The following is a 12,570-nucleotide window of genomic DNA, read 5'->3' as shown; positions in this document are numbered from 1 at the left end:
TTAAGGACTCAGACTCTGGTCATCACTGTGTTTCCTGGTATGTTCCCTATTGTCTCCTATTTCTTCTCTACAATTTAGACTGGCTAAAATTTTATATATGTATACACACCTACTATGGGGTTTGGTAACTTTTCTCAGCCTCCAAATACTCCTATTCCACATCAAACATCATGTTTTGGATTTTTACCTGCATGACCCATTTTCTTACTCAAATTCCCTCACATAGTAGTTCAGTTTAAACCCCTGTTGGAATTGAGATGGGTCCTTGTTTTTTAAACAAGGACCTTGTTTAATTAAACTTTATCTAATTAAAACTCAGTATAAAAGTGACTACGCAGAGCAGTGGAACAAAATATTGAGCCCAGAAACAAATACCATTTTTATAGAGACAATATATAATAAAAGAGATATTTTTCTCTATATGGAGACCTGGTGATTTACTAAAAGTTATATACTGGCAAAAAAGACAATCCATTTATTTAGAATAAAGGAAATGTGAACTTTTCTATATACAAAAAGAAACCTTTCTCTAGGTAACACATGTAAGTATAAGTAAATATAAAAAATAAATAATCTGAAAAAGCATTCAGGACATAGGAATAATCTTATTTAGAGATACCTCTTGAATCATCATGAGAAATCCAGCAGCTGCCAAGGAAATTACAGATTTAATTTTCCTACATAAACTAATTGAAATATTTATATGAAAAATTATATGATTGGAAGGTCAATGGGCAAATGATAAATTAGGAATAAATATTTATAGCACATATCAGTTAAAAGGGTGATATCCAGTCTTCAAGGAGGCATTGCAAATTAATAAGGAAAAAAATTCATTAGAGATGAGCAAGTCCATTTGGTAAATAAATACATGAATGCCTTCTCAAATTCCTTTGCTAGGGAAATGCTAATAAAAGTAACAATGGGTTATTATTTCTCGCTGTATAAGGTGATACAGTATATTTTTACACATTGTTTTGGAAAAGGTACTGTCTTTTGAATCAATCTGGCAATATATTTTAAAATCAAACTGAAGATCTTACTCTTTGAACCAATAATCACACTCTTGGGAGTCTTATTGATAGAAAGAAAAGATACATGGATAAAGTTTTTTTATTAAAGAATAGTTTGTAGTGGCAAAAGCTGGAGAACAATGGGTAAATTGAATTAACTATGGTATGATCAACAAACTATTGCATAGTTATATGAACAACAGATTATTTGGAGGCATTTTATATGTGATAACAACAATAAGAGCATATATAATAAGATTCATTTTTGTGGGGGAAAAAGCCAGAATCGTGGATGTGTGTATGTGCATGTGTGTGTGTGATCATATGAGCATGGAGAAAGGTACAGAATCCATACCTGATTTTCGGGAAATATAGGTGGAGAGAGAGGAATGGAAACATGGGAAAAATGGGAAATAGAAAAGTTGCTCATGATTTTGAAAAATAAGAAAGCATTTTTAGGCTGGGCACAGTGGCTCGTGCCTGTAATCCCAGCACTTTAGGAGGCCAAGGCAGGTGGATCGTCTGACGTGATGGAATTTGAGTTCGAGGAGTTCAAAACCAGTATGAACAACATGGTGAAATGCCGTCTCTACTAGAAATACAAAAATTACCTGGGCATGGTGGCACTAATCTCAGCTACTCGGGAGGCTGAGGCAAAAGAATCACTTGAACCTGGGAGGCGGAGGTTGCAGTGAGCTGAGATCGCGTCATTGCACTCCAGCCTGGGCAACAAGAGCGAAACTCCATCTCAAAAAAAAAAAAAAAAAAAAAGAAAGCAATTTTTAATATATATTTCAAGTCACTTAAGAGCATGTATATGCAGGTGTGTGTTTTGTGTCTCTAGTGAGATAAATGAAAATAGACATACCTGCATTATTTTGAAAAACTGAATTAAACTTTCTTTTCCAGCTCCATACCCTGCTTCCATTCATACACAGAGAAATAAACAATACCAATATAATTAAAGTGTAGTCTCCACTTGACACCCCATTGAACTTTTTATTATTTCCATTTTATCTAAATACATCAAGATGCTTTAACAATATACCTCTTCTGTGCCCTTAAGTGGAGAAAGGAAATCTTAAATTAGATTTTACATTTTAGTAAATGTAAATATACAATTTCTTGTTCATGGACCATCTAGAATTTTGGAAATCTTAGATGTATTTCTGAGTATTATACATTTTCACTTATAAAAAAGTATAAGTTTGCTCAATCTCCAAAATAAGAGTTTTTGCATGAGTTTATTATACTTTGTACATATTAAAATATTATGACATATGAGTAATTTTCTTGTGTTAAAATTAAATTTTATTTTTTATTTGCATGCAAATACATTTATAGAGACTATAGTTTAATATGAGCAGGACTTTTATTATAATTAATTAACAGCGAATTTCACTTTAAGAACCTTAATCCTTTCAGCTAAATGGGGTTAGTTATTTTATTTATTTTTTAGCAGCTATGTGCAGTTCCAAGGTTTATAAGACTAGGCTTTTAAATCTTCTGTTCTATTTTTTAAATCTACAAGTTTGATGTTGGAAAGTCCCATTAACAACAAACAAAACTATCCATATGTATTCAAAACAAAATAGTTTGAAAAGTTTATGATAAGTTAAGAGTTAATTTGACAAATGAAGGTTTGGCTTCATTGATATGTGACCTTGAAGTTGCACAGGGTCCCTCACTGTCAAAAGAACCCTGTGCTTGGTTTAATGTTCTGCTCCTGCCGTCTTGAAACTCTTAATAATTTTATCTTTGAACTGATGTTTTGTAAGTGAAGTCCACTGGGACAATAGGGTGTGAACATGAGCAGCAGAACTGCAGGATGGCAGCAGCACACACACAGATTCAAGCCTGTAGGCACAGGAGACATGCAATTGGCCTCGCAGCAAGGCAGCATATGCATGACTCAGGAGTCTGGATGCTATGTGTCGCTGATGTGGCCGAACCAGGACTAGGCCCAGATTAGGAGTGACTATCTGTAGCAGCAGGAGAAGCAGCAGCAACAAAGGCAGTCGTGGGAGATGAAAGTGGCTACCCATGCAGGCAGGGAGAACACCCGTGGTAAGTAGACAGCTAGCTCATCAGTCCCAAGGGACTATCCCTGTAGTATCTATTTTAATTTTCAATCTCCCACCTAAATTCCAAGACAATACCCATGGCACTCAGGCAGTAAACCTTGTAAATAAATTATTACAAAATAAATGTTACACATGGGCACAGCAGTAAGCACTTTAGAAAGTCATTACAATTCTTCAGCATTTACAATGTCCAGTTTTGAAAGCTGCTGCAAAATTGCACAGCAGATGTCCGTAAACTTAGAAATACAAATTAAATTGAAGGCTCGCATTTGAGGGAAAATAACACTATTTTTATATGAAGTTTTAAATTAAACCAATTATTAACAAGGAAGATTTTTTTTAAATTAAACTTTCTTTGTAACTAAAAATATAGCAATACAATATATAAACAGGCATTTTGAATTATATGCAAATCTTGAAACTACTTTCAGTTTTTTGCACAGCCTTGACAAGTTACAGGAAATATCAGAAGAAACACTAAAACATCGTTGCATACATTTAAATTTAACACTCAATTCAATAAAAGGCAGTATATGTGACCCTTGTGATGGAATTGTTCTATGTCTTTACTGTTGTAATAAATACATGAACCTACACATGTGACAAAATTGCATAGAAATAAATATACACACACATATAGGCACACAAATTAGTACACTTAAATTAGTGAGCTATAAATGAGATGAGTACATTATACCAATGTAAATTTCCTGGCTATGAAACTATACTATAGTTTGCAGCATGTTACCTCTGGGGAAACTGGGAGAAGAGTACATAGAATCTCTCTATATTATTTCTTATAACTTACATGTAAATCTATAATTACCTAAAAGTAAAAAATTTAATTAAAAAAATAAATTCAGATGTAAAAACTGAATTCTATGTGAAATTGGTATGAAACTGATTGGCATGATGAGTTAAATATTTATTGAAAAGTTGTTCTATGAAAATCATCTGCTCCAAATGTACTCAAATATATATTTTTAAATAAATTATCAGAAGTTGACCCTAATCTCACAGCCTATAAAATACCCCTAATAGGTTTAATAACATTTGAATTAATAGAAAGATCATTTTTAAATTTAAAAATACTTAAAATTATTTGTAATCTTGCAATAGCCAAGAGCAACTGATGTAATTGTCAATGAAATCACTGAAAATGAAGTTGATAATTATATAAATTTTGATAATCTAAGAAATGAATTTCAGAAAAGCCAGAAAAATTTTATGATCAAAATATCACATTAATACAGTATTATTTATTATATTACATGTAATTATGACATTAAAATATTAATTTTTAAAATTTGTAAGTTTATATTGTTACTCATTTATCACTGTTATCACATTAGGTTTTATAAATAATAAAATAGTTTTAAAGGAAAAATCTTTATGTTTTATTATATTTAACAACATTTTTTTTCCTGCACTTTGAAATAGACCCCCCTCATTTTCATTTTGCTCTGGCTCTTACAAATTGTGTAATACTTGAATTAGGGAGTTCAATAAAATTTATCCAAAAAATAATTTAAATTTTAACAAAAGTTAGATAAGATACATTGAACAGCATTTTTAAAAAATTGAGCTTGCAATTGTTTTGAAATGACGTCAGAAGTTACAACTAATAAGTAATCTCAGAAGTCAGCATTTCCTATTTTTTTTTCCCCAGGACATAAGCCAAGATGTTCTTTTGCCTATTTCATTTTATTATTTTATAAAAAACCAACAAGATTCAGCCGTCTTCAATCCTGACACAAATTACAATGTATGTCACTTTGAGTGAGGGCTTCAAGGAAGTCTTTCCATTTACCTATCAGATCTGTATTTCCAATATATATTTGTTTAAATTTTTATTTAGAAAAACTATAGTATTGAGGATTGTACAGCTATATCAGTATGGATTTTTAAAATCTGAACTTCATGGTTTTGATAAAAATGTCTATACTTTGCCCTATATGTGTCATACTGTCTGCTGCATTTCATAGCTTACAAATATATTATTAATACTATTTGACCACATTTCCTGGAAACCTTAAAGCATTCATTCTTGGCATTATTAGATGGCATACCATTGTCCCAAAAGGAATTTTAGTTTTAAAAACAGCAAACTTAAAGCTGACAAAGAGTGCATGTAAGTAACAGCAGACTGTTTCTACTTCATCATAGTAGGAAATATTTGAAAAACATCATCATTTAATTCACAATTAATGAGAAGTACATTTGTAAATGCTCCATTGTAAGGATTATTCCAGTATTCAGTATTTTATCATGCTTCTGTGTACAGATCATTCTCACTTTTCATTCTGCCATCCTAATGGCTCAGTCAATTTTCTTTTTCTGTTATGTTCCAGAATGATTCTTGGGGAAAGCAGTATTCATACGCACTCTTCAAAGCTATGAGTCACATGCTGTGCATTGGGTATGGAGCCCAAGCCCCAGTCAGCATGTCTGACCTCTGGATTACCATGCTGAGCATGATCGTCGGGGCCACCTGCTATGCCATGTTTGTCGGCCATGCCACTGCTTTAATCCAGTCTCTGGATTCTTCGAGGCGGCAGTATCAAGAGAAGGTGATTTGTTTTATTTATCTCCAATGTCTTTAACCAGCTAACCTGAACCAGTAGATTGAATTGTGTTCAAGATAACTACACTATCTCCTCTATTAAAAAAAAAAAAAAAAAAAAAAAGATAAAATGTTTAAAGTAAAAACACACAATCTTTGATATTTTGAGGTTGCTTTAAGCTAATTATCATATCTTTTGTTTCTCATTTGTCTTTTGAATAATATTTTTTAAAATGTGACTTTGCATCTACAAAAAAAAATAGTTACGTATTTCAAAATGTAAAAAGCTGATAGAATATGTTATCATGGCTCATTTTCTTATCATATGTCAATAGTTAAAATAAACCTTCTCTCGTATGTGTTAGAAAAATGTTAGTTGATTAAGTGGAGACAGGCAGCTATTGTACATGTCCCTCTGTACCCCCCTCATCTATAATCATAATTTATATTACTCCATATGCTTAGCTGAGCATATATTATCCGTATATCTAGATAAGTCGCCACACTCTCCAGTCTTAAAACTGGATATAACAACTGCTATGATGCATTCTTATGCTCAATGTGCTAATTAAAATGATTGCTGCTCTAAACTTTTATCAAAAGAGAGGAAAAAAGTAAATATAGGCAATGATTTGTTCATTGGATTTTTTTTTTTTTTCCACATGAAGAATTTCTTTGGCTAGGGCTAAATATAGGGTATTTGGACCGTACTAATATTCTTGACCAAACATCAGTAGCTTTCTGAGCGATAAATAAGAATATTTTAAATTAATGGAACAATGTGTAATGTAGGGGCTTTATTGATCCTGACAGAGTCATGCACCTTGCCAAAGAGCATTTCTGAAAGTAATGATTAAAATGGTTCTAGAATATTTCTCTTGGTGAGTGACAACAACTTAGTCTCAGAATTATTTTCAATATGCCAAAGAAGTTTTTAGTTACTGCTTTATTTAGAAGTTTTCAACACTATAATCATCCAATAGGAGAACAGAAACCTAGATATTTCCCTTGAATATAATTACACTGCCACCAGCTATTACAGTGAGCAAGCTGGCATTTTATTACTGAAGTAATGAAAAGATAAACCACGAAAATTGCTTTGAGGTTCATTTTTAAATAGTCTCCCAATGAATTAGAAATAACAACATAGTAAGGAACAAGAGACTGTATACAATGGTGAATTTAAGAATTATATACTTAAAGGAATTTGGGCTAATTTTATGGAGATTTAAGATAAGACTATATCATGTTATATCTGATGTTTCTCTTACACTGTTGTTTTTCTTTCATTTTATGTTGCTTTTAATAAAAATGTCCCTTTCACACCTTTTTTTTTTTTTTTTTTTTTTTTTTTTTTTTTTTTGGTCTGCATCATTGCTATACATTTTCTCAATAAGAAAACAAATCTTCAACTTGCAGGATTGCAGTGATTAGCATTTTATTGCATATTAAATAAGTTCACAAAGTTTATGTTTTTAAATTTCCTATATTAGCCAACTTTAACTTGGAAACTCAATGTATTCACTTATGGAACCATAGATATTTATATGCAAAGATGTTGTGATGTTTGTAATAATTCAAGTTATGAAGTTCTTGATCTTATAAGTGCTTGATAGAGGACAAGAAAACTAGTATAACCCTTTGGTATTTACTGACACTTGGAGCAATGTAATTGGGAACAGCTGATTAAAAGAATATAATTTTTGTTTTGAAATGGAGTCTCTATCACCCAGGCTGTAGTGCAGTGGTGTGATCTCAGCTTACTACAACCTCTGCCTATGGGGTTCAAGTGATTCTCCTGCCTCAATTTCCCAAGTAGTTGGTATTACAGACACCCACCACCACCCCTAATTTTTTTATTTAAAAGAATAAATTTTTAGGTCTAGAAACCAAGTTCCATCAAGAAGTTTAGTTATAAAGTTCTGTACTCATTTTTTAGTCAGTATAATCCAGGATAGGTCTTAAGGACATTATGTTACTTTTAAAAATTGTACTTTTTGTGAAAAGTATATGTTTAAATTTCAATTTAGTCTTATAGCATGGCTTTACATAGTGGATGAGTGATATGCATCTTCTTTGATGATTTATCCTCTTTGAGTTTTGGCTAAATTATTATCTTTTTATTTAGGTAAAATTCTGGTAGGAGTCACTCTTGGGCAGGACCCAAGATGCAATGCTGGCCCTCCTATATTGTTCAGATGTAGTCCACAGAGAAGTACTCATGCATCCTTCTCCTAGACAATCTGTTAGCACTCCTCTTCCTTCTCGTCCAAACCAATGAGGAGAGTGTATCTAGCCTTCCTTGACGATAGTCAGCCTCCGGCTTTCGCAGACTATTTACATGTTTTCAGATATTATTCAGAGTCCAGATCCATGTCTCCCAACCACGTGAGCTTATTTCAAAGATCCTTAAATGAATTTGTTTCAGGTGTTTCCTATATGTCAGGTGTCAGAAAGTAGCCTTTTCACACCCCTATCCCAAAAGGGGTTGTAACAGGACTCACAGCAGAGGAACTTCTCTCTCAAAAGGAATGTGTTAACTAGTTCCATCAGGAAAAATCTCACCTTATCCCCTGATCTCTATTTAGAATTGATAAGACTGAAGCCTCCAGGAATTATGATCCTCAGATCACCATTTACAATTGTTTACCTGCATAGAAGACACCCTCTTACATAAGTAATATTCTGATAGCTCTCAGATTAGCAGCTCAATGAGCACAGGACAGAGTCAGTCCTTACTTAGCATCTTTTTAGACACTTCTGTATCTCATCTAGTCCAAAAGCCTCGTCCACAGACATGTCAGTATTATGCATATATAAAAACTATGCCCTGGTCAAATAAGTTCAGAAATGTTGATTGAAACAATGTTACAGAAGTGTTTTTTAGTGTAAATGTGTGTTCCTTGAAGATTTAACATGCCATCTTTGACCTTCATGCCAAGCCTCCATATATTTTAAGTTACTAATGTCCAAAGGAATTAACCTATAAAGACAAATTCTCCATGATGACCATTCCTTTCTTTTTAAACTGATTTGAGTGATCACTTTCTTTTCTAGATATACTTGCAGTTCATCTAGCCTTCATGAAATGAAACTCCTTTTGATCACCTTGTTTTTTTATATTACTACATCTTAGTTCATACATTTGGGCACTCCTGAGAAGCTATTACTTCTAGTTATGTCACTCTCTCCATTCAAATAACTGTAGTAATAGCAGCTTTATGTGTTCACTTCTTCCTTTACAATGAGCAAGAATTTTGGCACAATAAAAATCATGACTTAAGATTCAGGGATTTGCAACTCACCTTGGTATACTTGATATATATGAAAGACTTTCATTGTGTAAATTAAAACATGAATATGACCAACTTGAATATTACCAAAGAATAACTTTAAATACGTGAGGAGATTATCAATTCCAAATCCCTTTATGGACTGGATAGCTTCCTGAAACTATGAATCAGACTGCATAAATCCAGGGCAGGTGCAAAATGAGCTGTTAAATGGACTGTGCTTTCTAATGGCAGGGCATGAGATACCAAGCCACCAAGACAGTTCTATACCTAGATTCAAATATTGATGATGTTATATAATGTCCAAAGAATGTGCTGAGTCTCAGTTTATCAAGTATATGAAATAAAAACGCTAAACTTCTCCAAAATGACAAATTTATCAAGTTTTGTTAATCTTGGTAAGAGTTTATATGATGCCTTTTTGTTTTGTTTTGTTTTGTTTTGAGACAGAGTCTCACTCTGTTGCCCAGGCTGGAGTGCAGTGGCACAGTCTTGGCTCACTGCAACCTGCGCCTCCCGAGTTCCAGCAATTTCTGGGTAATTTTTGTATTTTTAGTAGAGGCGGGGTTTCACCATGTTGGCCAGGCTGGTCTAGAACTCCTGACCTCAAGTAATCTGCCAACCTTGGCCTCCCAAAGTGCTAGGATTACAGGCATGAGGAACCATGCCTGGCCTATATATGATGCCTATTAGTGGCCTTTTGGAAAAGAAGGTACAGTTTAATGTAAGTACTCTCTCACCTATACAAAAGAGTAACATGTAATCATTATCCACCTATATAAAATGATACAATTTTATGGAATCATACCAAAAATATAATGTTCTAAACCTGTTTAGCTCAGGCAAATGTTTTTGTTTATTTGCTTAGTTTTAATTAATGATCCATAGATACTTATTTATTTCTTGTAAATGAAGGCCCATAAACAGAACTGTCACATGAATTTATTCCATAGATATATTTTTAATTTTTTAAAATCAGCCTAATATTTCAAATTTTATAAGCTAATGGTACACCCAGACACAAAAGGTGAGGGACCAAAACCTGCTCTTATCTTCAAGCTATTCAAATCCCATTTGCAATAGAGTTTATTTCAGCTCATTTACAATAAAATAATTATGGTTAAGATATATACTATCTTGGTAATATGCTCTTCAAGAAAAATTTGGTTGTAGGAGGAGTGGCACCAAATCAACTCCTAAGGATCCTTAAATTCTTAAGGATCATTGTTCTCTCAACATACCAAGTGATTCTTACCTGCCACATCCTTCATCCCACCTCCTTAAGTACTTTTGCCCCTTTCACTATTTATACAGATTCTGCCCTTTCCTTTGGAAGGCTGTGGGAATCTTTCTTGATCATGCCATCATATAGTCATTTGTTTACCGTATTTACTCTCTCTGTCCAGAGGGAGTATAAGCACCATTTACTTCTTTTTATTTTGCTTGAACACAGATCACTTTTTAGAAATGAAATATTCAATCTGCTTTCTCTTCTAGAATTCTGAGATTTATTTCCCTGGGAGCAGGAGGTATATTATCAAAGTACCTCTCATCAGATTTGAAGCCATTTCTTAGTCTTGGGCTAATCACGGGTGTGTTCTGCTTCAGGAGATGATGGAGCCTCCTCTCTCAGAAAGACAGATGGGAGAGTTTGTCATTGTTGTCATGTAATTCCAAGTCTTCAATTTTTTAAAGTTATATGACTAGAATAATGGCTGAGCAAAGAGGAACAGTTCGGAGTAATGTCCATGATCATTTATGAATAATACTATTATTTAGTTTTAAAAGAAAAAAAAGTTGCATCCTGTTTTATAGTCGATCTTCATTATATCAAGAAGCTTAGTTGAGTTGCTAATTTGGTTTGCTGATTTTGTAGCATTCAGCAGCATTTGCCTTCAGAAGAGCAGAGGGACTTTGAAGTTATAATGATCTTGGCCTTGAAAAATCATATTGACTGAGTACTTAAATGAAAAATGTTTTGATACCCTAATGTGCATTAGGATTATTCTCAAGGGGAAGGGCTAGCTCTGAGATCCAAGTGCTTTCAATGAAGCATTTCACTTCGTTTCCTTCATAATTCTTAAATGCTTTCCTCTTTCCTTTACAAATAAGAATGCCTTGGGTACAACTCCCACATAGTATCTTAGTCAAAAATTTTTTGTTAGGCTACAGCATGTACTTTGCTTCCAGGGAACTGAATTATATATAATATACTTGTGTTAAATTGGTAGTACAGCCAAACGTTCTCAGGCGAGGGAGATCCTGGGACTGGGAACCTCTGTGAGATTCTCTTGCAGGAAAACACCAGTGTGACAATGCTTGGAATAACTTAATGTAGCCATTGGAGCTGCTAACAAATCAGGCTCCTGGTACAACAATGTTGCTTTATATTCTCATCTGGGGCAAATAATTTTTATATTAACTAAGTGTTGTTATAAAGTCTGGAGTAAGTCTTTATAAGGGAGGGAGTTTGAGGCTGCTAATTTAACTAAATAGAAAAATAGAAATTTGCCAATTGTAAATCACATATCCCATGATTTTTCAAACTTTGTATTTTGATATAACCCACTGTGGCATATGGCATCCCTTTTCCTCAGTGATAATTTTTGTGCCAATATTCTAAGTTACATGCTGGAATGTCCTACATGTATATTGTAGGTATTCACAGTTTCAGGACCGTGCAAAGTGCTGAAGATTTCTCCAAACTAAACCTTCATTTAGTTTTTTGCTGTTTACATTTATTATTTTTTACAGCACATATGTTAGCTTCTTGTTATAGCTCTAAAGTAGAATTGTATTTTCCATTTAATTAATTGATGTATGCATTTGATATTTTAGAACTGTTTGAATTTTTGAGTTTACTCCCCAAAGTTCTCTTTTGAGTATTCTTACTGTATTTGTATTCCTTATATGTCACAAGATAGAAACAAACTGTGAAGCACTTTCACAGGGAAACCTGGTGGCCAGGGAGCCACTAATCTGATAAGAACCCAGATTGACAAGAATCACCCTGCATGTAACTTGTGTTTGGTTAGCCACGTTACTGGAATGCACTGGAAATGGACCTTGAAGAATGAAAAAGTAATCAGCAGGCAGAATCAGCAGTCACCATGAGATAAATGTCTCCGAAAAATGTCAAACTTTTGAGAGAATTTCTGACCGACAGGAACAAAGTGTACAAAGGCCTTGAGGTAGAGATGTATGAGACATATTGAATAGTCTAATTTGAATGAAACAATAGCTACCTTGCTGGGGAAGTGTGAAATAGCCTAGATTATGGCATAAGAATAGTTTTGAATTCTGGAATGATGAGATTGCACATTATGAAAGGGATATCCTTTGAAAAACTTAGCAATGGTATGTTGGAATTGAAACTGTCTTTTAGAAAAATAAATCACAACAGTGCATGAGATATGATGTATTCCTAATCTAGAATCTAAGATTCCTTGATCAAAATTGTTTCTGATGGAATCATTAATACAAATATGTTAAGCAGGAATTTGAGCATATTAAGTAGGTAGAGATAACTCTAATAAATCAAACTTTAGGAAGCAACAATTTTGTAAGTAAGTAAGATCCAATAGTCTTCAGTTATAAGTTGTCATGTTATTTGAGCT

The 12,570-nt window shown here is 33.3% G+C and overlaps 1 protein-coding gene across 1 annotated transcript in view; it reads left to right on the top strand.

Moving 5' to 3' along the window:
• HCN1 (hyperpolarization activated cyclic nucleotide gated potassium channel 1) overlaps window positions 1–12,570 on the top strand; it is a 440,621-nt gene that overhangs the window by 305,122 nt on the left and 122,929 nt on the right. The window contains exon 4 of the mRNA XM_025388165.1: window positions 5,449–5,667. Coding sequence (XP_025243950.1) covers window positions 5,449–5,667 — 219 coding nt within the window. The remainder of the gene's footprint in view (window positions 1–5,448; window positions 5,668–12,570) is intronic.

The sequence above is a fragment of the Theropithecus gelada genome, chromosome 6 (genome assembly GCF_003255815.1).
Source record: "Theropithecus gelada isolate Dixy chromosome 6, Tgel_1.0, whole genome shotgun sequence".
In the NCBI taxonomy this organism is placed as follows: Eukaryota; Metazoa; Chordata; class Mammalia; order Primates; family Cercopithecidae; genus Theropithecus; species Theropithecus gelada.
This window is presented reverse-complemented; position numbering and strand designations above follow the sequence as displayed.